The sequence below is a fragment of the Fulmarus glacialis genome, unplaced genomic scaffold, assembly GCF_000690835.1.
Source record: "Fulmarus glacialis isolate BGI_N327 unplaced genomic scaffold, ASM69083v1 scaffold9279, whole genome shotgun sequence".
Lineage (NCBI taxonomy): Eukaryota > Metazoa > Chordata > Aves > Procellariiformes > Procellariidae > Fulmarus > Fulmarus glacialis.
Window position 1 is genome coordinate 1 of NW_009235166.1, and position 26,418 is coordinate 26,418.

The window sequence follows — 26,418 nt, forward strand, 5'->3', positions numbered from 1 at the left end:
AAAAAAAGAAGAAAGAGAGTGCACTGGGAACCTGAACAAAACCTACAAAAATCCAATGAAAAATCCATACAGGTCTTCAGTGAATACATGATCAAACCTGTCTGATGTACGTGAAGTCTAAATAAAGTTAACTGCTTAACAATAGATACAGGCAGTAGTGTGGTTTGTGAGCATACTTCAAATAACCACCATACTTTTTAGCTGTAACCTTTCATGACTAAAATAACGCACTCAAACATTTCATTGTATCACTGCATCAATCTGTTTCATGTTTGCAACCTTCCCCCTTCATTCTCGCTCACCCTCAGGGGAAGGTCTTTCATGTTGGTGGCCAACCTGTGCAAAAACCAGAACAAAAATCCAACCCACCTCCTCACACCAGAAAACTGCTCTTTACCAAACACCAAGCTGCAAAAGCCCATGGACATGCTGTGAACTGTGCTTCAGCGGCAGAGGGATGCAAAACCAGCAAGCTGCCTCCAACCCCCTGTGCTTCTGGGAGGCCTTGCGCGCAAGACCTGGAAGCTTTCAGCAGTCCCAGTACCCAAACAGTCTTTCCCACTGCTGCTTTACTTCTCCACGACTTCCCACAGTTTAACAAGCCCTCAAGCTATATCATAGTGACTATTAACAGCAAATAGAATACTGCTACAACAGTTCAGTTTCCTACTTTAAATTTATTAAAAAGTACAACGTATTGATTCTATGAAAACCAATATTACGGCATAGGTAAATGAACTGCACTATTTTTTACTTCAGTGCCACTGCTGGGCTCATTTCCCATTGTTTAAAGTACTCTCTGCTTGGACCGTAATTCCTCAGGCACAAGTGAGGCACGTAAAGAGATACTGTGTACCAGGGTGTTTGCACCACAAGCTATCCTTTGAAAATCTGAAGGTTCCCATCATGTCCTTTCCCTCAAGAATTAGAACCTGACTGCAAACCCTGCACTAGAACATATGAACACAGAAAGGGAAGGATTCTTCTGGACTATCAGTTCAGCATCTCACATGAATATAAGTACTTGGAAACTAAATTAGTATTATGTGTGGTTTTTTTTTTCTGCTAACTCCCACTCACCACTAAATACTTTCAATATCTTAAGAGAAATTTTAGGTGTATTATAGAAGACCACATGCCATAGATATATGGCATGCAACTGGAAGACAGCAATAGAGGCGGAACATCTCAAATTCCTGTTTTCTTGCCTCAATTCCTTTAACATTTCAATTTATTAAGTGAAGTGCAACCAACTTCCTAGCTTTAGTAATACAACCGAAGCATTTCATTAACTATTTTCAAAGTCTGCTATGTATCAGAGAATAGGCAAGTCAATAGACACATAGCACACTTATATTTGCTGTACAGGGCTTCACATCTCCACTAGAAATTTCCAGGATCTCCAAACTGAAAGAGGCTAAACCCCAACCTTTGACATATTGCTCGGCCAATTTTCTCAACAGCATTATTTGTTTCATGTGCCTGTCCATCCTTCTAGCAAATATATTCTTTTGAGACTGTCACAGCCTTTTACCTGATTTTTTTATCTTCCTACAAAGACCAGTATTAAAGCATACTAACATGGAATATATTTGTTCAATGCATATTATTATAGCAATTACTTCACAATATGCAAGTTTAAGATGATACAGGGAAATAGAGAACTGCAAACGTGTTCACTATCACTCAAGTCTCAGTGGCGACAGTAGAGTGAAATCAAAATGCACTTGAAAAATAAAGTGAACTGTGCACTGACAGCTTAAAGCTTGAAGTATCTCAACTAATCAGACACCTCTTGTTGGCTAGGTATATACTGTGCTATGGAAGCTAAACATTCAGTTTTCTCTTACGAACAAATTCTATTTATACTAATATCAAAAGCTTTTTCGTATTATGTATCCTTAATCATGACTAACACATTAAAAAACACCTGTGAACTTTCATGATTTATAACTCCTTATTCATAACTTACAGCAGTAAGTTTCATGTGTGACATGTTTCAATTACATTAAGTGGAATTTCATTCTAAGTAGAAAATTTTAGTAGAACTGTGAGGGGGCTGAAGTCTAGCTCCTAACCTCTTTGCTTCAACAAAAGCTGGATCAGAGCTCTAAACAGCAATTCTTTTGTTTTAAAAAATTAGATAAGAAGCAGCTCAGAAAAATATTATCTACAGAAAGATCAAGACTATTTAAGAATAAAAACTTGTTTACCTCCTTTAGATTTTCTAAGTCAAAGTAAGCTGCAAATGTATTTTATTGTTATGCAGGTCATAATCACAAGAGGCTGATCAAATGTGAATAGTATAAACAACTACGTTTTTTTTAATTTACTAATTTCTATTTCATCTTTTTACACAGTATGAAACTCACATTCATTGTTTAGTCTATCCAGTACCCTTTTAACATGACATGTGAGATAAAGGCAAGCATTTTATTAAGTTGCATAAGAAGCTAGGATTTTAAAACAACTCTAGCCTGTCAAATTGCAACCTAACTGCATGGTACCTACCAAAAGTCATAAAAGTAAATGGATGTAGGAAAGATGCTGCATTTCCCCTCCTCCTCTCAAAAAGTAGCTACTAGATTTCTCAAAGATTTTTTTTTTTCCTCCATCCATGAGAATTTTAGAAGTGGCACCGGTCAGAGAAATGACCAAGGTATTCTGCAGATTTCAAGGCTGAAGACTAACATTAAACAGAAGTGCTACATTCTATCTTATAAGTGCTATGGCTCCAGTGTCAGTAACTACTGGAAAGGTGTAATGGGGCAGTGGAGCATTACCAGGAACCTACAGTATCTGCAGGCCTCATCTCTGCTAGGAACGAGCGGAGCCAGAACATGAGAGTACTGTATAATATTTGGACTGCCTTTCTCTTGTTCATCTTTTGTTTTCCGGAAACATTAATAGCTAAAATATGGACACCAGGGTGATCATAACAAGTTGTGTAATAATGATTTAAACAGCTGGTCCAGGGTGGATTTACATAATGAATAGTTGGGACTGGCCTTTAGAATACAAAGCCTCTGTTTACTTAATGTGGCAAGAGGTGATGGTGTTCATGGTAATAACTAACTCACGACTTCAGGCTGAATGACAGAGCACAAATAATTTAAAATTATTAAATACAATTTCAGCCTCATTATGCACCCCAAAGACTCCAATTTTCAGAACAGAAACTTCAAATCTTGTTGGGACTATATGCTTGTATAGCACTTAGCTTTTAGAAATGTGGCCCCCAGAAACTGTAGCTACTATTTGTGTTGGAGTGGACTAAAGTCGTGGAGATTTTAATCCTGCTGTTTAACAACTGTTCTTACATTACCCCTCTGGTACGGAATCTTTTTAGCACATACAACACTGACTGACCACGAAAATGTCAATTTAAAACTTCAGACTTAAAATGGAATTGGAATGATGGGCGGAGGCTCCTTTCTATCAAGCAGAATTTCCTGCCTAGCGGACACTGGGTCAGCATCTAAACCAGTACTTTGTGAGTATGTTTTCCAGCATTCCATTCAGGTTCAATCCTGGATGCAATTTAACAAACTGACAAGGAGACTCTTAAGAGCTAGGAAGGTCAAAGATAGAAAAGTTACTTAAGAAGCTCCCTCAAAGACTTTATTTAGCAACAACAGTACTACCTCTACTTGGCTTCTGAGAGCAGAAGTATTGCCAAGCTTACTTATGAACCTTCCTATATAGAGCAAAAGTTAATTACAAATACACTTGCTCTATCTTTGCAAACCATACATGGGGAATAGTATTTAGCAATAACCCTAAGCAATAGTCCTTAATATGACTCTTTTTGCCTTTTGTTTTTCAGAATTTGGTGCATTTTCTACACAACAAAACATCACAGTATTAGGATGAATTAACAGTGACATGCCACCACCATGCCTTGCTGCTTCAAATGTTATTCTAATAACATTCATCACTGGCTTGCCTTTCCTCTTCCAAACTTCATTTAGAAGGGAATTTTTCTTCTATCTATGTGACACAGATTAAATTCTTATACCTTTTAGACTGACATTTTTCTGAAGATGCTCAATGATTAGACATACCTACGATAAACTAAAAGGCCTGTGCAGGCTTCCCATGTAGCTCTTTCTCCAATAAACTCCTGGCACACAGCAACCTTGCTACCCCAATCAAAATCTCCTCATGAATATTTATATATCGCATTCTGTGGTGGTTTTCGCAATTTCTCTCATACATTCTTTGTGCGCTACAACAAAGCTCACAGAAGTTAAAATAATGTAAATAAGTCGCTTAAGTCCTACTACTTCTGTTATCCTCCATTAAGGAGAAACTATGAGAGTTTAAATTCTTACGAGTGAGAACAGAGTCTGGTTATGAGAGCAGAAAGAAACTACAAAGCACATCTGAGTCATGTTTGCACTTTTAGCACTTTGTGGTACAGGATGACGATCCCAGCAATTTTAAGTTAAAACTGGTATAATCTTAATCTTATATTGTTCTTTATATATTGTTAGGCTTAAAAACTATTAAGGGGCTGCAGATTGAGAACCATTCCTTAACATATTTAAAATATGCACTTAGTTTATCAAGTTCTAGTTTACTAGCGAATTGGTTGATAGTCATCATTCAACAGTCAATGGTGGGACATTAAAATCATTTTTGCAGAAGAGACTAGCAAGTTTAAATTTCTCTAAGAGACTAAAGCAGAAAACGAGCTCAACAACCTCATTTTTATGAATTTCCTATATAAAAATATCTCAAAAATTCAGGATGAAAAAACCATAGCTTTCCAAAACCATGCTTTATTTTACTTAAAGTAATACTGCAGAGGACATTGTCCTACATCTGATTCAGGATCAAGACTACTTTAAAATAAATGCAGTTCAGTGGTCTTCAGTTCCTTCAAAACAGGTGATATCCTGGTTCTCAACAGACATTTATTATGACCATTTTCTTAAATCAATCCCAAAACATTGCAGAGGTAAGCATGACAATTTCACAGAGTTACAAAAAAAAGTTACCTACATACAGAGGTTAATAACAACATAAATACTGCATTGCCAAAAAGCATGCTGAATAGTGCATAAACCCAATGAAATATCATTAACGCTTCTTTTTACATTTGAAAAACTCATACCTGGGTACACTGCCTGTTAAGCTTCTTTCACTTGACGATGATGATGACGACGATGATGATCCAGGTCTCTGACCTGTTTTCATTCCTAAAGTCTCTGTTGCACTAATCTGAGGTTTTTCACCTTCCTCTTCTGGCTTTTTTTTTTCACTATCACTTTCATCACTGCCTTCTCCTAAGATGTCATCCACCTGCCAAAGAGTGGAAAGTCAGGATATCCGCTAACAGACTATTCTATATCAATCTTTCATAATTATTGCATTGCTCTTAAATAATCATTAAGAATATGCTTCAACTTTCCTTGACCTTCTCCTTGAAAATTCAGATTAAACCCCGATGTCTTCAATGCAGTTTCTGTAACAGCTCTAGGAACATTCTATCAAAATTATATTTAGTCTATGTTTAACTTTAGATATACATATACTCACATACATGATACAGTCACATTTGAAAGTGTTTGCACTTTATTATAACAACATGAACAGCTGTAAACAAGAAACTGTACTATGAAAAAAGTGTTGTCTTATGAAATTAAATGGATAGATATTTTATACTATTGTAACATATAACAACATATACTTTATACTATACATCTTTTATACTATTATAACATATAGAATCACTTGGGCAAGGCATATTAAAATCTTTAGCTAATAAGTATTCTTATATTTACAGGTATTCCTTGATAGATATATAACTTTAAAGAAGTGTATTCCTAAATAATACAGTATAAATGGAACAAAATGTACAGAACCCCATTCTAACCAGATTGTCTGCTAGTGCTAATTAATAAAGGCAAATCTATCAAAATTTTACACATTTCACCAAATAATTGTTTGGCCTTTGCTTCTGAAAAGTTAGCATGGGATTTGATACTCCTCTAAGAACATGCTAATTTGCTCTGACAGGTCTGGAACTGCTGAAGCCATCATTAAAAGCAAATCATACTCATGAGCTACCCTGCTGAGCTTCAAAAGGTTATATTCTCTTTGAGTCTTCATTCAGCTATCAGAAAGAGATAAAAACATGAGAAAACATAGGTGAAGATCCCACAGTCTCTCTATTTTTGTGAATGGCAGAGGACATGGAAAGAAGCTACTTGTGAGTATTTCTCTACTGATATTTAAGAGTTTTTCCTAAAAGCAGCTTATCTCAGCATAAGTTAAAATATGCTTCACAACTACTCTCTGTTCTCACTAATGCCACACCTGCTTTATCAAGAAGAAACTTTGTATATGAACATAGACCAAAAGATTTTACACTGCTTATCCAGTGCTTTTACACTGATAATGCCAAAAGCTAGAAGAAAGCTGTAAGAAAGTAACTTATATCTGGTCCTTCATAAATGCACCTCTAATTTCTTTGTTTACCTTGATATGCACGGAAGAAAAGTCAAAGCTGACCTCTGTTTATCAAACTAAATGCAAGAGATCTACACCTTGCCAGTACTCTACTGGAAATATAGCAGAAGTAAATGAAATACCTTTTTCAGAGAAAGGGAACTCAAGGTAGAGCTTGCAAGCAAGGAGCAAGAGGAAATAGAAAATATAGAAGTTTGGGAACAGTCAAAGACCTATTCCATTTCTTTTTCTGATGTCCTAATAGAGAGAGAAAAGGCGTATGACCCAAGATGATGAAGATGCTCCATAAGGCAATTTCATCAAGGACATAGGTGACTCCCATCACGCTCCTATTGACTTCAGAAAGATAGAGTATGTGGCATTTGTCTTCAGTCCTCTGCTAAACAGATGGATTTGGGGGATTTATTACCTTTCTACAAGCCTCACTCAGTTATTCCTGTTTGAGGGTAGTAGCAAATAATTTTTCTTCCTTATTTTGTGCTACTTTCCACTGAGGATTCTGCCAATCTGTATTGTTGCAAAAGAGAAATGATATGGAAGGAATAATAATAATGAAAAAAAGGTAAGAAGTACTTAAAAATATCCTAAAATAATAATTTTGAGGAGACTTGCCAGCGTAAGGGAAAGCAAGGACATTTTGTTACAAAGTATACTTGTGAAAAACAACTTCTTTAAATATGTAATTGTTTCAGACTTTTACAACTCAAGCTTTAAAACTGGATTTAAAAATCCAGGCTGTACTATCCTTGGATGGAATGACTTCTATACAAAATGAAAAGTAACTTGCAAGCTTCTTAGATCTACAATTTAAGCTGTTTTTCCATTGGCCCTTGTCTTGATACATTTTTACTACCTGAAACATTGCTGTCTAATGCCCAGCTCTTTCATTGTGAAAGCTGTAAAGAAACCATAATAAAAAAGGAACCACATACCACTTAGTGCATCTAAACACAGATGACAGTTCCAGGTAGAAACTTTAGGAATTGCTGTGTCAAATCAAATTACATTAGTCCAAAAATGCTTTTTCCATGACCAGAAGTTGTCATATGTGTGAAAAATAAGAATCATGGAATGCAATCCAGGGTCAAGGAGACTGAAAAGACAGCTAGAGATAAGCCAACAGTGAACCTGGTAAAAGTGCAGAAAGTACACAGGGTAGGGATTTTTTGGTGTGTACAGAATACACAGAAAGTCTCAAGTGTTTAAGTATTACAGTTTGGGACGGGATGGCAGGAACACCATGCCTGTATAACTTTGTTACAAGATACTCACTGTAGCCAACATGGCCAGCAATTGAGAGTCAAATGGCAGCACAGATCTACAGCTCTAACAACGCCTTTCCAGCAAGTCTTACATTTAAAATTACATTCCTTCATTCCAAAAGCAACGCTTTTCCAGAAAGTCGTATGTTTAAAACTACATTCTCACTACAAAATATGTTAAAGTTTTCAAAGGACAAAGTTAGGTTGATAGACATTCAGTGTTACAGATGTCTCTCTCAAACTGAACTTTTATAGTCTTTTAAAATCTACTTTGTGTGAACAGTTTTGACAGACTAGCAGTCTAGTTATTGCCATGTCTTTTTTTCTTTCATTCTGCACAAAGATGACATTATTCTGCACAAAGATGACATTATTCTTTTGAAGTCTGGAATGCCATTTAATATTAGAATTACTAAGTTAGCTGTACACATACATGCCCCATTTCTGTAGAAGGGCGTTTAAAATGAACGTGTAAATCACAGAAATACAGCAAATTTTGAAAATCATTGCATATGAAAACAATTAATGTGGGATGGTCCTTACTTTAACTAGAAAGGCTCCCAAAATAGGGATTTCTGCCTAACTATTGATTAAATTGCAAATTGTGCTGAAAAATATAAAGATTACCATCTTCATCTTCCAGAATTCTCAAAAGAAATGGAAAACAAACTATGTTTTCATTGAGGCAGCGAGATTTAAGCCCTTCACTTGAACGGATTAATAAGTAAAAAAAGCACATTAATATTTAAACAGCAACTATCTATCTAGACACATCACTAACTTTAACTAAATAAAAAAGTTTAACGAACAGAGGAAACTTTCAATCTGGTTCAGACCAAGACAGATACTGATGTACCAACTACACCTTCTGCTTATAACATTAGATTTTTTATGATTAATACAAATGGAACACATAACACTTCAGAAGAAAATACCAGCTAATACCAAATCTTACTGATAAGATGCAGTGAGGGGATATTTACTGCTTAAACACTACCATAGCAGCTATCTTTAAAATACTTAAAGACTTTTATAACACAGCAAGAATGATTAACATTGAAAAAGAAAAATGATTCATCCCTTGAAGACGACAAATTGTTCCATTTAGCAAGAGAATGAAAAGTCTGACAATTCTTTTAAACACCTGATTATAAAAGCCAGAAAAAGTCCTCAGCTGACAAAGCTATTTTATTTCTTATTTAGGAGGAACACAGCATACACTCATGCAGACAAAATATAGAGACAAAAGAGCAATGAGATTTTCAGTCTCACATTCTCTGATTATGAGCTGTAAAGTACCTAACGCTTTGCTAAAAAGAAAGCCAAAACCTTCTGTACTATTAACAAACCAGGTCAGCTGGAAAATGTTCTTACTCCAGAAGTTGAGTTTACACATTCAAAATGAATCAAGACTCTCAGAAAACACCAAAAAAGAAACTGTCACAAGCAACCTCAATTTGTTAGAAAGATCATTTGCAGGGAATGTTTTGGGACAGCATTACGGATGTGACAGAGACCTAGCATGATGCTTTACATTTTTTGGAAGAAGCAATTACATACGCAGTAACATAAACTACATATTAAAAAAAAAAAAGGAGCTGTGAATAAACTTTAATTCTTTTTTAAACCAGCAAGTATTCAAAAATTCAAGTTTTATTAGAACTGAGAAACTACCTTAGACAGCAACAAGACAACACATGTAAGTACCTAAATGATCTCTCCTAAAAGCGGTAGAATGCTCTGAATCAATTCTTTACTGGAATTATAGAAAATTCTACAAAAAGAATAGGTTTGATGGACAGCTGTTAATTTTGTGCTCCAGTTTTGCATGGAAGATACACACATTCCCCCCTTTCCCCCTCCCTCCCCAATCTTTCCCAACAGACCAATTATACTTTTGCTCCAACTGATTGCATAAGTTAAGGGAAAAACAGAAAAAAATCAAGTATTTACAAAGATTTCTTCAGGTTTGTTTCTACTGCCACAAAAATGACTGTTCATTGTTAGCAATGGAAACAATTGAACCAGTATTGACAGTAAGCACAGATAAAAACCAACTGCATTTCAGCATAAAGCCTGTGTCTCCTAAGCACGTATTTGAGATTGTGTTGAATATATTGCATCTTAGGAAGAACTTGCAGATACTAATATAATCTGCCATCTGAATGTGCCAAAAGGTTTCAATATGTACCTTATATTCCCCCCATGGCATATAAATTCATAAAAATAACTCTAAAATGAAAATAAGATGTCCAGGTACACCAGTAATTGCAGGTATCCCCATGTAAAACATGGTACTACCTTAACATACTCCTTATAAATACTTTAAAATGCTGCCATGTTCGAGGCCAGGGACCATGATGCCCTCTAAATAGTTATTAAACATAAAAGCTAGCAGACCACCAGATCTATCCAACTAGTGGGTAAATTGATGCTCTGCAGACAAATACCAGACTGAAAAAGTCAAATAGATGTTTCACGTGTCAATTCAAATTTCACTAGCTTTATCTGCACTGCATTTCTTTTAGTGTTCTTTCAATTAGCTGAATAAGTCTGACTCTCAGTGTTTCTAGTCAGGCTGATATACCTACATTGTAAACATGATCAATACCGATCTCTTTTAATACATATCTCAAACTGTATGTGTACAATTACTTGAAACTTAATAGGCTGGTAGTCTTGAAAAAATTAATCATGAAAAGCACACCACACCTTTTTTGAACACATTTAAATACATTGCTGACATCCTGAAATCCCAGTGTGCTCAAAACTGTTCCTAAGAACCAAAACAGTTCAGTATTTGGGGCTGGTTTTGCTTGACGTTTTCTCTTTTTACCAAAAACTATTTTGGGACTGATCTCCTACACACTTGCATGACTTATATGAAGATTTATTATTTGTTATAAAAAAATAAAAGTAAAAAGCTAGTGGTTTGGTCTTCAGGTTACTTCTAACTACAGGACACAAACTGCTCAAGGCTGTAAATATACTGCATGTATTTTAAAAATAATCAAATAAATGTGCATAAACAGGCAGAGAACATGAAAGACAGTGCTTTTAAATTCTATCTTCAATTACGTCTAAAGTATCTTAAGCCACATCTGCATTAGAAAGCTGTCCCTGAAACATGGGCACCTTCCAAATGCTGCTAACATCCTAATTGCTTTGCAGTGCATTAGCAATACTGCCAAAAGATGCTCTCCATGTAATCCGTTGTTTCTCCAGCAGAACCAGTGAGCATGCTGTTTGTGGAATATGAAAAGTTTCCCTAGAGGACAGAGAGCTTGCTTTTATAAGCTCCCGTAATTCTCCATTTGATCCTATAATCTTTACTGCTGCCTCCACTTCCAACATTCCCTTCTGCTTTGTCCTGAACTACTGCTTTTTAGTAGATCAGTGGAGTTTTTACGTGTATTTTATATGAAATGTTAGAGGAATCAGCAGACTATTTCAGGAACTTTAACACAGCAGTAAAACGAGAAGCCAAAGAAAGAGTAGATGGGAAAAGTGACATTAAAAATTACAAATCAAAAAAGCACTTCTGAGCCTGTGAAATTAAAAGTGAACGATGGTATTAGACTCCAAATCAAATCAGAGAGAGTGGTGGCTCCATCTTCCTGGAGTTGCGCACTGAACCTTCTAACCTTCCACAGCACAGAGGTATGAAAACAAAACTGTTCTGTGGCAAAATAAATGGAAATAACATTGTAAAAAGTTTACTAACTCCACATTATTAAGCAGTTAGCAGGAATTCATACAGTACTGATAACTCCAAAGAAGGTGCAGTTATCTTCCCATAACGCAGCTTACAAGAGGTCACTCAACAGTGCTCTACCACAGCGCTGCAGCCCTGGAAGATTTGATGCCAGCCAAAGGGTATATGCAGTTTGGAAGCAATGCTTTTGAACATGCGAACAAGCCATACGCTATCCCATGGCAATGTGGGTCACTGAGAATATTTCACTGGCAAAGTATCACAGTTAAAGAAGATAAGAATGAGAACTCTTTTTAAAAGAAGTTAATGTTCTTCAAAAGATTCAAGCAAGGCTGCCTAGTTGCCGACACTGACATGGCATACAATTGCCTGCCAATTCATTATCATAGCACATTCACAAATGCTTGCCCTCTCTTTCCTCAAGCTCCTCAAATCACACACTAGGCATTTGGTAAAGCAAGGAAAGGTTTATCAAGAGTGGGGAAGGAGAAATGAGATTTGTGCAACTGACTTGGAAAGTTTAACCCCTTGACACACAAAAAAAGCACTTTTGCAACGAAGAAGAGTGAAAAGCCACGACGGAATTGATAAAGCACCTTCATGAGCACAAGGTAGAAAGTCAAGCACAGGGTTATTTAACTTTTGCAGGCAGCCATCTTTAATTTCAAATCCTGCTTGGTTCTATGCTAAACAGCATAATACAGATTTTACCCATATGTAAAACTTAAGCAAGATCAGGTGTTAGTTAAGCAGCTTTATATGTCAGAGTAAGGTTTCTACGATGGCTGCCTATTTGAAAGTTTAGTTGTCTCCTACCGAATACAGGATTAATCTAGTTTTTACATATACTTTAAAAGGCAACTGATTTGTGTTACACTGTATCCTTCATAAAAGGGGCTGAGTTCAGCAATATACCTGTAAAATCTTTTTAATTTCTAGTGAAGCCAAATAGCAAAAAAGAAGCAATACCAACACCGAAGCATAAAGAAAACGTAGTTGTAAAGACAGAGTTCCACTGAAATTCCAAAAGCAGACAAACCTTTCATAGAAAGAGAAAAAAATACTTGAAGTCAACTGAATTTACTTTAATGGTTACAGACAACCAGTTACTCACAGTGTGAAAAAATTCAAAGTAGAATCTGTTTTTAATGATTTAAAAATGATTTTATGACAAGCTTTCAGAACATCCAATTAGTTTCAAAAGAAGGGAACTTACTTTTCTTCATAATTTTTACCATCTACTGTATTTAATTATTTTCTTTATTCTTATATACATAAACACACTTTTTTGTTTCCCTCTACCTTTCAGCAAAAAGACCCCCCCGCAAAAATCAGTAGTTTCTTCATTAGCAATTAAAGAATCATTAAAACATTTTACTGTGGTTTTGTAATACAACAGTATTAATGAAGTAACCAAAGACATTACTGCTTTGTTCCTCAGCCACAGAAGTCCCAGAATAAGAGATCTTCATTCTCAAAATGTATTATTTAAAATACACCTTGCTTTTCTAAATATCTTATGGTATTTAGTGGGAGGTGATTGCCTTTTTCCTCTGAAGGGGCATTATCCACGGATAGCTTTTTTTAGTTTAGGCAGTGAACAGATTTCTGAGTTATATTGGAAGTCAGGCCTTTGCAATGAGAGCAGAAGCAAACCTGTAACATGTGCTTCCTGGCACTTGTGGTCTGGAATTCTGCTCATCTACTATTATCGAATTGCACATAGAAATATTAGCAGCCTCTGGTAAAGACCTACCAGTTTTAGGATGAAAAGCAATTATGTGAGGGGGAAAAAGCTTTAATACTTGGCTCTATGCTGAGCACAGCTGCTATGCTCAAATTCGAAAAACAGCAATTTAAAAACACCATGTGAAAGTTACAGGAGCCTCCCACTGACAATCCCTGGAGGCTGCACTGGGACGCTGGCTGGGGAACGGACAGTGGCAACGGCAGTCCCAGTTCACAACACTGCTGCACAGCACTGGCTGTAAAGCCTGCACACATTTTAATTGCGGCCCTGGGCAATATGGTGTGCTCCTAAAAGGCAGATACTGCAGGGAAGAAAACCAAATGAACCAAACAGGTCATCTGTATTAATTTGACCACTTAACTTTTGTAAATGAAAAGAGAAGGTAACTGTGACTACAACTGTACAATTCACTACATTTGGGTTTTACTACTGCAGTTAATACTTGGACTAGAAATGAAATAAAATGTCACTTAGACATTACATACTGATATTGTTATTAAAACGCAACACTGATAACAATCCTGTATCCTTGCTTATGATCAAGTGAGGCTGTTAATCCTTCAAAGAATGCCATTTAGAAGTTCTGAATATCTTTGAATTTCCTGTCTGGAAAGCAATGCCTAGATTTGAGTAGAAACTTCATAAACATTCTTGAGATCTTTAGGATAAATTCTAGAAAACTGCTAAAAGAAACATGAGGTCAAGTCTTTCCTTGGTAATTAGGGTGCCTCGAGTGCTGACTTAAGGATTCTAGGCAGTCCTTTTAAAACATTAACATTATTATCAGTATAATGAAAATTGGTTTCTTCAATTAAATCAGTAACACTTCATGATGTTGGAAAGAGAAAAAAGCTCATTCCAATTTCTGAAATATAAAATAAATTTGCATGGACTAAAAGTTACTAACTGTAAAATTCACAATGATTTTTTAATTCAAAGAGTCTAAAGAGAAAATGTCTCAAGGAAGATAACACAACGACTTCTCCAAAGCTTTCTTGAGTCAGTGACATCGCTGCAGCCTGGAAGCTATGGCTTTATCCGATTAAAAAGCCATCCATAATCTTCCTAATGTTCCTTTCCTTTATTCTGTTTTCAAAATCCTCTGCCAAAAGTTTGTTAAATAGTAATAGGCCTGTAAATCTACATTGTAATTTTTTTTTAAATGGTGACATCTGAGAATAAAATCAAAATTACCACAATACCTATGACCAGAATACAGCTGTTCACCTATCCAGCAGGACAGACTTGATGGGAATCACTGAAAAATAAGAACAGCATTTCAACTCTGCCTTGACTTCACATTAGCTTATGATTGGGATGGAGAGGAAGGATAGCCTAAGCCTACCGGAGGCAGCAAGGGTGGAGCCCTCTGTTTCTTTGGTTGCAGCATTTCTGAAACAATGATACCCTAACAGAAATAAGAGCTCCCTGGCTGCTAGATGCAATGATTCTTCAATTCAGACTGCTGAAAATATCCATGCCAAGATTCCAGAAAAGGCTCCAACAACATGACTTAAAGGCCAGTGAGAGTAAGAGGATGATCTACAGCTACCCTTCAAAGAAAGAATGTGTTTTTAGTCTATTACTGACCATTACTTACGAAGAGTTCTGGCTTTAGGTAAGACAAAAAGCCAGTAGTGGGAGGAGGTCTGTCCTGGGGTTCTTTGAAGGAAAGCAATCCTCTGCTCTCACCAGGGGAACGCTGCCTCCTCAGTAGCAAACAGCCTTTCAGTTGAGTAATGTTGAGTAATGTTGTTCCACTCTGCTACACTGTATAGCTTAGTTTTGCAACACCGTTTTCATGTTTTGCCTAGTATTACTTTATCCAGCCATTAAAAGCTAAATACCATTAAACAAATGTAGATGTGGTAAGACAGAGTCGAGTAAGACCCTTTCCTCCTCCCCAAGCTTAGTTGGGTGATCACAGAAAGCATGCTAGGAGCGATCAGTTGAAACCTCACTGACTAGACTACTTTGATGTAGTCTGCAGCACTTGTATAGCTCAGCTGCAAGACCTTAAATAGAAGAAAAACCCCATTTTGGGCCTTGATTTCTGCACTTCTTGGTGCCTCTTCCCAATATTTCTGATTTCATTATTAAGTTTGGCTGAAATGAGCTAACAATATTGATTTCTTCTAACTTCCATAGCTATAAGCAGCTATGGGCTGCAGCATGAAGCCAGGACAGAAAAGTATCCACTTAGTTTGACATCAGGAAACATTCTTCCAACTATAGTAGCTAACCTAATACTTTTTAACTTATCTTTGATCTTAATTTTTTCCTCTGTACCGAAAACTTCCCATTTCGCTTTTTTTTTTGCCTCAATGAATTGAATAGCTTTTTATGTATATTCTTAACACCTGAATGTTTAGGAACAGTTATCTGAGGAGCAAGACTTTACCACCCATGTCTTCAAAAAAGCTAGCAAGTTTTTTAACATGCTTTAAGAGGTGATATTATGGCATAATGCATGTGAACAATTAAACTTTCTTCTACAAAGATGTCACTGGAAGGATAAACTGAAGTAGGTTAAGTCGTCCCTCAGTACATGAAATTTAAGGGAGAATGTGTGATATAACTCAGTCCCATTTCTTCCAAGTAACCTCAGAAGAACCTCCCTTTCATGTTCTGTTTCATCTATTTTCTTTCTTTGGCATTAGAGCATTTTTTCCTTTCAAATTTCTGACTTGATTTTGAGAGTCACGTAATACATTTATGCATGTGCTTCAACATCCCTTTGTCTCAAGCACTTCAAATGCAGATGTTACTGTTCTCTATTACAATTACCACTGGCTCATCTGAGCAGGTGGTGAATCAGTAAAATCAGAAATGTAACAAAACATAGTCTTACTCATCATTAAAAAAAAAGTATTTTTCCCTCAATTTAAATCTCCATACACTAAAAACTGTCTTTGTACTATCCTGTTTTTGATAAAGTCTGGCAGTGCTATTATGTCTACTTTGATATATTGGAAAAAAATTGTTGTACACAGTTTACGGAATATTACCAAACCTTAGAAAAAAGCTTTTAGGAGATTTATTTCACGTATAATTCATTTAGAAATTGACTTTCACATCTTGGATCACTAAATTTAAATTAAAATGCGAGTTGCTGAAACCAAAGTTGGTCAGAAAAAAGGCTATACATTTATATACTCAGTCACGAACTGCATATTCTTCAATATTGGTTTCCCTACTGAAAATCTTAGGATTTGACTAGTAAACATGCTCAATACTTGCAAGCTTGAAGGAAATGGAAACCATCTGAGTGTTCAGCATTTCCATTAAGCAGACTATTAATCTTGCTTTTTCTATTTCACTTCCCCCACCTGTTTTAAAAAAAAAAAAAAAACCATCTTATGGGACATTTTAAAGTTTGTTAGTCTGTAAACACCTGGAATCACAGAATAATTTAGGTTGGAAGGGACCTCTGAAGGTCACCTGGTCCAGCTCCCTGCTTAAAGCTGGTCCAGGTGTGTCGGGTTACTCAGGGCTTTGTCCAGGAGAGTTTTGAGTATCTCCAAATATGGAGATCCATGACAATTCTGGGAAACCAGTTCCAAAGTTTGATCACCCTCAAGATGAAAAGATTTCTCCTTATATACAGTCAAAGTAACCCATGTTGCAATTTGTGTCTGTTGCCTCCTGTCCTGTCACAGCGCACCTTTGGGAAGGGTCCGCCTCTGTCTTCTCTAAACTCTTATGCAGCTGTTGACAGCTACTGAACTCCCATCACCATCATTAAATGAGTTGCCATGTGTTTGTAATGGTGTATATTTTTTAAGGAAAAACACTAGTTTGGGTCTTGGGGGGCTCTAAGCAGGAGTTTGTTTTAATACTGCACGGCTTTTTCTATTAGGACAGACAATCAACCATTAAACTTAATAAAACATTCATTTCTGATCTCTGAAGAGCTAATACTTTAATGACAACTGAAATAAAAATATCAAGACTATGAATTAAAAAAAAAATTAGGGAAAACTAGCATGCTGGAGTTTGGCTTTATTTTCACAAACTCAAAACTTCTAATTAGCTTTTTCTCAGAGAGCCAGGATAAGAACATTGAAATTACAGGACAAAAGCTGAGCACCAAAAGGGAAGAGGAATTTAATTGAATTTATCCAGAATTTCCCCCCCCACCCCTGCATAACACTACCAAGCATCAAGCAGAAACACAAGTGAGTACACCATGAATAAATAGGTGGTAGGTTTAAATTTAAATATAGGGTTTCCTGGTCTTGCAAGATGAGCAGAAGCAAGAAGGAAGGAGGACTGCCACTTTCAGCATCCCGCTGCTAGATTGGACTACATGCAACAAAACTATTTCATTGCTTGATAAGCAACATCTCAGTGATAGTAATAGCTTAATTACCTCTGACTACCTTTTTAAGCTGGTTTATTGCTTAGCTGCACCAGTTCCCTGTCCTGTTTCATCTTCTGTCTACACAAACACCCATGACAACAGTACATGACAGCAGGAACAAACCACGGCGAATAGACTTTGGATAAGTATCTCTATTAAACGTGTAGCCACAACCTGAATAGTGGAAGTCTGCAACAGGAAGCAGACAGATGACTTGGAAAAGTTACGTTAAAAAAGTTATGTTATGCTCTTTCGTGGCCAATATAGAATTTCATAGACTGATAAACCAAACCATCTGCTACATTTGTGGCTTACTGGCACTACCAGCAAATTCTTACGGATAGTAAAATTTGTGTCACTGGGCATCTTGCAAGTTTTTCCGTACCTGCAAATCTTAAAAAACAAAACCAAAAAACCTGCAATGGAACAGAAACCCAAGCTGCATACTCAAGTTTAAGTGCCACACTTTACTAAGTGTCCTGATTTTACCTTAGGCAAACCTTCATCTTAAAGGAATGAGCTAGTGAGTGAATCCACAGATAATGGTCTGTTGTACTCAAATTCTGTTACACTAGAGATAAGCACTATCTAAATATCCAGAGATCAGAAAACCTAGAGAGTCTGTTGATGCTATACAAATAGAACACTAATGTACACAAACTCAGAGTGAAGGGAAAGGAGCAAGGAGAAAATTCTTATACAAATAGACCTTCAATGATCTGTAATCAATAGAAGTTAACTTTCAGGTGTGCAAAATGAACAAAGACTAACATCAATGTAATCTTCCCCTAGTCAACAAAAAGGCCTGGTAAAGACTAGAAGTATCCATGCCTGTAAAACAAAAAAAGGTAACACAGGTGGACACTTCAGGGATTTCAGCCTGCTGCAAACATGTATCAGTATAGCTCCAACCTTGTAAACCTTTATAGCAATATGTTAAGAAATCGTAACAGTTTACAGTAGTACTGCTCACTCTTGTTTTAAAACAGGACAGTATCATGATACTTTTTGTTCTCAAAGCCATCCTTTCTACTTTAAAGAAAGTATATGCAGCAAGAAGCAGCTTTGTTTGACAATTCTTAGGAGAGACTTGCAAAATTGTAAGTCTGGCTATTAAGTTGAGGCAGGTTTTGCCAGAAGAAGTCATAACTTTCTTCTTGTTCCTAAAGATTTAGCAAGAGATACACAAACAGTCTAGCGATCAAGATTATTTTTTTTTAGTAACGTAAATTAATCTAATTTGCTAATGAAAGAATGCTTGCAAAAGGTGTTTAAATACTATCACAAAATATCACTGACACATTAAGTTAGAAATCTTAACATACTATTAAAAGTGACACATGGCAATTTGAGAGGGCACAGTGCCTTGGCTCTCAGTGATCTTTTCTGACACATTTCACTGCCAAGGGGAGACATCTGTAGCAAGACGCTAATGAAGTGCTGAGGGCAGCACAGTATCAGTACATTAGTATCAAAGGGTTGTACAATTTCTGAGCTTCTAATCTGGTTTTATATTATTTAGGTTATAAAAAAAAGAACAGAAATTTGGGTACAAATCACTTAGCATAAAACAATATTTAGTCTACTTGTATTGCTTCCAGTCATCCCGTCAGACCAAGCTTTCTTTGGACATAAGCTTCATTTTACAACAATTTTCTGATCGTCAAAATATGTTCAAGTGCCCTCTTGACAGCATCTGCTCTCGTGAAGTTCCACTTAAAAACACAAAACAAAAATGAAAAAAATTCATAGATACTGAACACATCTATTAACGGTGTTTACCTTCATGAGCATTTTGTACTGGATAGCATATTGACTGCCCAAACCTAAAAAGCAATGGGATTCCTAGGTAACAAAGACTACGATGAAATGTAATCTACTGCTAAAACTCACTCCCACTCTGGCCCAGTTGATATCATGTTTCTTGACGCAGAGGCAGTTTTGAACAGGTGTGGGCAGGTTTCCTCCATCAGTCCAGCTTGTTGTCTGTCCAATTGGTTTTAAAAAGAGAATGGGACAGTTGTCTCTATCTACTCACTGTTTTATCTGGCAACATCCACTGAACTGGTGGAAGAGGTTTAAAATAATCCTTCCCCCTCGCTCCCCCCCAATGAAAAGTGATACGGGTTTTTGCAGCCTGCACTTCTAAACAGAAAACCTCAGCTTTTCTGAAAAAAAGTACCAGGATACTTATCTACATATTCTCTTTCAAGTCATCCCCAAAGGCATTAATGCCAACCTGCAAGTACACTTAGCACATTATCCTTGAAAACTTCTGAGAACCATTTAGGGCTTAACCCATCTGGTTATTCCATTAAAATAAGAAATCCAAGAGTGGGAGGGAGCTTGATTTGAACTAATTTCCAATCACTTCAACCTGAATTACAGATTATTTAAATTACATTTAAGGCTCTAATGTGCTTCAGCTCAGAGACAAACACCAAACTTCAGAAATGCTGCAACCAAACATGCAGTCTGTTATTGAACAGTGTCATGATCAGAAAACATTGTCTTTGTAGAATAACAGTCACAACTATGGACTTTACTCCACTAGATGTGAGAACCCAAATAATCCTCACCCTGTAAAGAAGATATATACAAGCATAAACAATATGCAGACAAAACCTGTATTTTTTGCACCTCGACTGTTTCAAAGCTTTCTCACAATGAATCCTTGTTATCAGATATTTTAACAACCCTGTTAGCACAGTGCTAGGTTTTACCTTCCCAAGGTTAACTGAAAGCATATCTTTCACTTAGAGAGACTGAATAAATAAATATTCATCACTATATACATATTTCAGAGAAAAAGAAGGTTTTTTTCCATTTCAAAGGTTGAAATCTGGATCTTCTTGTTCAGCATCATATAAAGCTGTTCAGAAGTCACAGTCTACTAAGTGAAATTGAAAATACCAAGGTGAGAACAGAAGACAGGCAAAAATCTGCTTTCATTTATCTGCAAGTGCAGGTTTTCTGCAGGTATCACAGCTGCAAAAGAACTTAAACTACCGCTGTGTAGAGCAATTGGGATACAGTAGGGCTTAGTAGCTCAAAACCACTGCTATATAAACACAGATATGCTGTGTTCAGTATAGCTTTATTCACACATACTATGAACAAGCTAGTAAACCCACCCTGATCCAAGCTAGCTATAGGCAGAACCAGCTTGGGTCTGCCACGACTTACTGATTTTAACCTAATTTTAGCATAAGCATTGCCAGACATCAGCTGCCTTCATGAAGCATTGCTTGGTTGTCAATGAACCTCCCTCTTCAGTAAGCCTGATTAGCTTGGCCCCATTATTACAGGAGCCAAGAGACATTTATCAATGTGCTCAAGCTAACAAAGCCACCTCAAATAATGAGCATTGGAGAAAACTATTTCTGAACTGGCTTTACTAGAAACTTAAAGACAACAGTGAAGACAGGTCAGTTTTGAAATGGTTTCTGCTGAACAGGGCAATGGGACTGCAAACAGACTCTGTACAATCAAACATGCAGCTTTTAAGTGAAGTAGTGAAGAAGTATGAGCACTGTGTATGTGCAAGTGTCCTGCACAGCTAGCCCACTCAATAGCCAGAACTGGGCAGGGAATAAGTTGGGGAAAAAAACCAGAAAAAACCAATCCAAAACACAGTGAAAGATAAGCCTACCAGCTGAAGAGTGGTCAGTTTCTACAATAAGCTCAATATTAAGGTGATGAATACTATGCAGGTTCTGATATGATCTCTGTGTCGTGGTATGCCAGCTATATCCAGTCCTCAATACTTCTGTGATGAAGCAAGTTTGATGTTGGAGCACTAAAATATCTGAGATAGGCAGCTGTCTGTGTTCATCTCAGAGAAAGCGGTATCATCATATTTGCTATGAAGAGCGACAGAGGATATTGTCTACAGCTGACTGTGACCCCGGCAAAGAGAAAGTGCAAGCTCATATACAAAATCCATAACATTATAGAGTAACAATGACATTGTCTCAAAATCTAAAATTAACACTGCTACTGTAGACATGAAAAAGTTACAGCAGCATGGCCATTCAGGTAATTACTAATTTTGTGATTGCATTGCAGCAGGGAATTTTTTACATCAGTAGGGGGCTCTAGTTCTGCAGCTTTTCATAATGTCTGTTAAAGCTGTACATGGAATGGAAATGTTCTTGGTAATGCTGACACAGGAGCTAGAACACTTGCAGCTGCAGGACTATCACACAGAGGCAGAACTGAGTGGCTATATTCAGTGCTCTCTGAAGCTGGCACCTGACAAGAACGAAGACTACCAAAGCAAAGGAAAGATATTTTATCTCTAAGATGTCTTAGAAGTGAGCAATTGCAATTATGCATAGTTTCAGTTTAAAAATAAGTCACCTTATGATAATTGATCAAGAACAGCTGATTAAAGGGTAATGGTCATGACAAACTGTCATTCAATGCTGCATTTATAAATAACCTGGCCTTAATGTCACCAACATGAACTTGCATTTTTATAATCCCAAAATTCCAAACACAAATTAAATCTGTAAATAACTATAGCAGACTAGCATTATGCAAGTATTTGTAAAGATTCTCCATAGCACTTAACATATATTATGCCATATTGCATAGCTATATTTATTCTTATGTTGAAATACAAATTTCAGGGCATCTTGATAAAACAAAAAAACCCAACAGTTATGAAGAAACAGTTCAGACTTAGACCAGGACTTGAGCAGACACTTTTGAATATCACTCATGGAGAATAACAGCTCGAATTTAAATGTAAAAACATGTTAGACTTGTGGTGAGGCTCAATCAGGCCCTATATGCAGCTGCTCAGAATTATGTTAGGGATCAGCCTGCAAATTGTTTAACATGGCTTAGACAACTCATTCTTAACTGTGGCCAATTAGTGTTGACAGCCTAGCTGCATTTGATTTAGAATATGGACGAAGATACATATGTTAAAATGAGGTTATTGAACTCTACTTAAAGAAGTTTTGCCCCATTTTCAGTGAGCAAGCAAACAGCTGAAAAAGGCTTACAGCTTCTCTTTACTAAGGCCAAGCAGAGAAGGCTGCAGATACAGAATGTACTATCAGCGTTGGCAGAAAAACCAAAACAGAATGTATGGAAAAGCCTTCTTCCCTATAGAAAAACCAAACTTCACTTTTTTAACACCTTATACATACGTTCTAGAGATGGAAGCTTTCTAGACCTACTTTCCATTTCATGTGGAATAACATTAGAGTAATGCATTTGCTATATAACCAGACATACTTTAAAAGCCAAAGAAGTTGCTCATATCTGCAGAAACAAACACACAGAGCTTAATCTTATTTGCATAATAATTTTTACTCTGTGCTTAGCAGAATGATAGCAACATGTAAAAAGAAGCTACTTTTCTCACTAACTTATGAGAAAATCCTCTAAAAACCCAAGATTACTTAAAATGAAACGTTTTTGAGAACACCTTTGGAAGAATGGCAGAGGATCTGAATCAACTATTGATTGCATCAGAAAAGTATGAAGAATATGTAAGATGGCAGAAGCATCTTTGTTGACAAGTAAATCAAATCAATCTTTGACTGTCAATAGAATAAACAGGGAAATCCAGACAAAACTCAGGCAATCTTATTACTACAAATTTTATCAGATACCCCCAAAAAAGGCCAGCTCCGAAGTAAGTAGGACTACTTCTTCAGCTGATGTCCATTTGGTGCAGCCCATTAATAATATCTATTGTAGCCCAACCACTTGTTAAAATATCTGGGCATAATAAAAGTGAATCAGCCTCAATCATATGTTTTCCTTTATTTCCTCCTAAAAATAGCCTGACCAGCCAAGAATTTGACTGATCATGTTCATTTTGCGTAAGATTCTATAAAATAATATCACCTTTTAATTAACAACTTGTCATGAGTGCCATCAAACTAATCCTTACATATACAGGTAGTTTCCGTTTTTATCTACAAAATGCAGATATTTATACAGTATGCCATCTGAATGCCAAAAGGTTCCAATATGTTTCTCATTTTCCCTCATGGCATATAAATTCATAAAAATAACTCTAAAATGAAAATGACTACACCAGAAACTGTGCTTAAATAATGTTTTCTAAGCAACCTGTGTAGAAAACCAGAAGCCATCCAAAATTGACTGCCTACTTGATAATATCAAATTAGATAAAAGTCATTTTCCTATTTTGGTAATCAGTTGTCCCCTTGTAAAACATGGTATTACATAAAAAAAACCTCTTTACAAACACTTAAAAAAGCTGCTAGGGCAAGCTTGGACCATGATGCCCTCTTAATAAACAAAAACTAGCAGATAACCAGCTCTATGCAATTAGTGCATAAACTAATGGTCTGCAGATAAATATCAGACTAAAAAAAAGGAAAAAAATATGTTTCACATGTTGATAATCCATTCCAATTTCACTAGCCTTATCTACACTGCATTTCTTTTAGTGTTCTTTCAATTAGCTGAACAACAGTCAGAGTGTCAGTGTTTCTGGTCAGGATGATTTACCCACAACTTAAACATGACCAATACTGATTTTTTTTTTTTGTTTTTGTTTTTTTTAATATGTTTATGTCTTCTGTAATTAAAAATAAATAGAAATGCATTGCTACTTTTTAGAATTGTTTCCATTTTTCAGTGGAAAATGAATTCTTCAAAGCGAAACATAAAGAAAAGCGGAAACAAATGACTGATATCCAGCTTCCTTTAAGTGCTTGTCTTTCCTCTCTCCATCCCACTGTACTGATCTCTTAATTCTACACTGCTGATTCTCATTGCCAAACTATTAAAAATAGTACTGGACAACTTTACTCAGTTTTCTCTACTAATCAGATGAGATATGGGTGAAATAATTGCTTTAACATTATAGTATTTTAATGTTCAATTACTTCTGTGTTATTTAACCATATTAGAGACAGGTGAATGTCAAAATCTTAGACAGGGGAAAGCAGTAAAAATACTTTTCTCGTTTTACAACAGCTTTAGGCTATGTTCATTACAAAACAGAGTAACATTTCTTGGTGCATCAGCCAGCCACCATACCACAGCAAGTGCTCCATGAAGATAAACCAGCATCCTGATTCCTAGCACCACAGCCTCACTGTTTCTCTCCAGAAAACTAATCCTGGAGTGAAAGAAAGCAAGCGACGCATTCAGTCTTGCTGGGTTAAGCCATTCGGGTAATGAGCGCTCCACACTGAACACGAAAAGCTGGCAGGGCTGGAGAACTGGAGTTTCTCCAGCTTCCATGCTACCTGCTCTTCTGTGCAGGAGAAGCTGGCCAGAGCACAGGGGCCGGAGGGGAGGCGGGAGCCAGCCTGCGAAGGAAGGTGACAGGAGGGCCGTGGGTGAGGAAACAGACGGCACCGGGAAGCACCGAGGCCCACAACTGACCCAGGCCAGCCAGTCCCTGTGTCCTCAGGCCTGCTTATGCCACAAGATGTTTTGGCAAATGGCTTTCTCGTAAGTTTTTGATGAAGAGTAGCATATTTACCTTTGATACTTCTCCATACGTATACTTTCACCAATAGTTACCTCAAAAAATTTTTTTAAAAGTTCAGTTCAAGAGGAAGCGGTCTAATAAGTGTAAAGCAGATCTCATAACTTCCAAGGGCCAAGGTGCCTGGATGACAATCCCTGACAACATCAAGGGTACACACAGGCACATTTTTTAACTTCAAAAACGTTACACTTTATAAGAATAGACTGCTAACTAAATTTAGCATCTGTACAATTTATGACATGCTACATGTTAAGGTGTCACACAAGAGATTTTGTATGAGAAATGTAGTTGCGGAAATTCAAAGAGCTGTTAATGTGCAATGCAGTGCCCAAGTGAGCCCCAGGCAGCTATTATTTTGCACTAGAGACCACATCCTCCACATTAAATTAGTATTTTTAAACTAACCAAGAAGCTAACCACTTACTGACATAATAGCTTTCACTAAACTGAAGGAGAAAAAAACACTGCCTCTTAATTTACTGCATGGTATAGCCACTAACTTAAAATACAAAACAGAAATTAAGGGATAAATCTGCTTAGATGAAAGCAAAATGCAGAGTGACAAAATGGCCTCATGTAAGAACAGAATGTTGTAATTTCAGTCTTTATATATGGCACATAAATTCCAACTTACTTAAAAGGGAAAGAATGTGCAGAATATGTACCAAATCAACAGAACCATTCTGATGCAGAAGTAGTTCATTAGGCAATTACCACCCAAGAAAAATCTGTATACTTAAATGCACTGATGCACAGAACATACCTTTGCAATGTGGTCACTTTGCAGCTGCTAAGTACATATCCAGCCAGATGGTAGGAATCATTGCAGCTCCACTAACTGAAGTGAGAGATGGGAAAGCTGGAGGCCTGACTGGTATCAGATTCACTCCCTCTCTTCCCCCCTCCCAAGTCCCAAACTGAAGGAATTTAAACCAGGAAAATATTTCACCTTAGATGGCAGAGATGATGACACTTGACAAGATACAGATGCTGCTCTCAAACACCCTGACAATAACGGTAATAAACACAAAAGCATAAGGATCATACAACTAGTAGACTGCGTGTGCAGATCTGCTCCAGGACATTAGTAATCCCAGGCCATCCTGGATGAGAAGGCACTGCAAAATGTAATTAGAAATCTTTCTGCCTTACTGAACTTACTTAAGTCTTACTGGAATCTTACTGCCTTACTGGAAGTTCCTTTTTGAACTTCCCATCAGTGGCTATCTGCCTAAGACTGGTCCTGCAAGTGTTGACAGTGACAGATAGAAGTACCTATGGCTGGCTGCCTTCTGCTGTTACTTCCAGTCTACCATGGATGTGGCAGCAGCCTATATATGAGCAAGAGAGAACAGG

At 36.8% G+C, this 26,418-nt stretch overlaps 1 protein-coding gene across 1 annotated transcript in view; it reads right to left on the reverse strand.

Annotated features, from left to right (window-relative positions):
• Nucleotides 1-5,119: 5,119 nt before the first annotated feature.
• Nucleotides 5,120-26,418, reverse strand: part of CTDP1 (CTD (carboxy-terminal domain, RNA polymerase II, polypeptide A) phosphatase, subunit 1) — a gene marked incomplete at both ends in the record, with an annotated part of 46,917 nt that continues 25,618 nt past the window's right edge. Inside the window, one exon of the mRNA XM_009585909.1 lies at nt 5,120-5,307. Coding sequence (XP_009584204.1) covers nt 5,120-5,307 — 188 coding nt within the window. The remainder of the gene's footprint in view (nt 5,308-26,418) is intronic.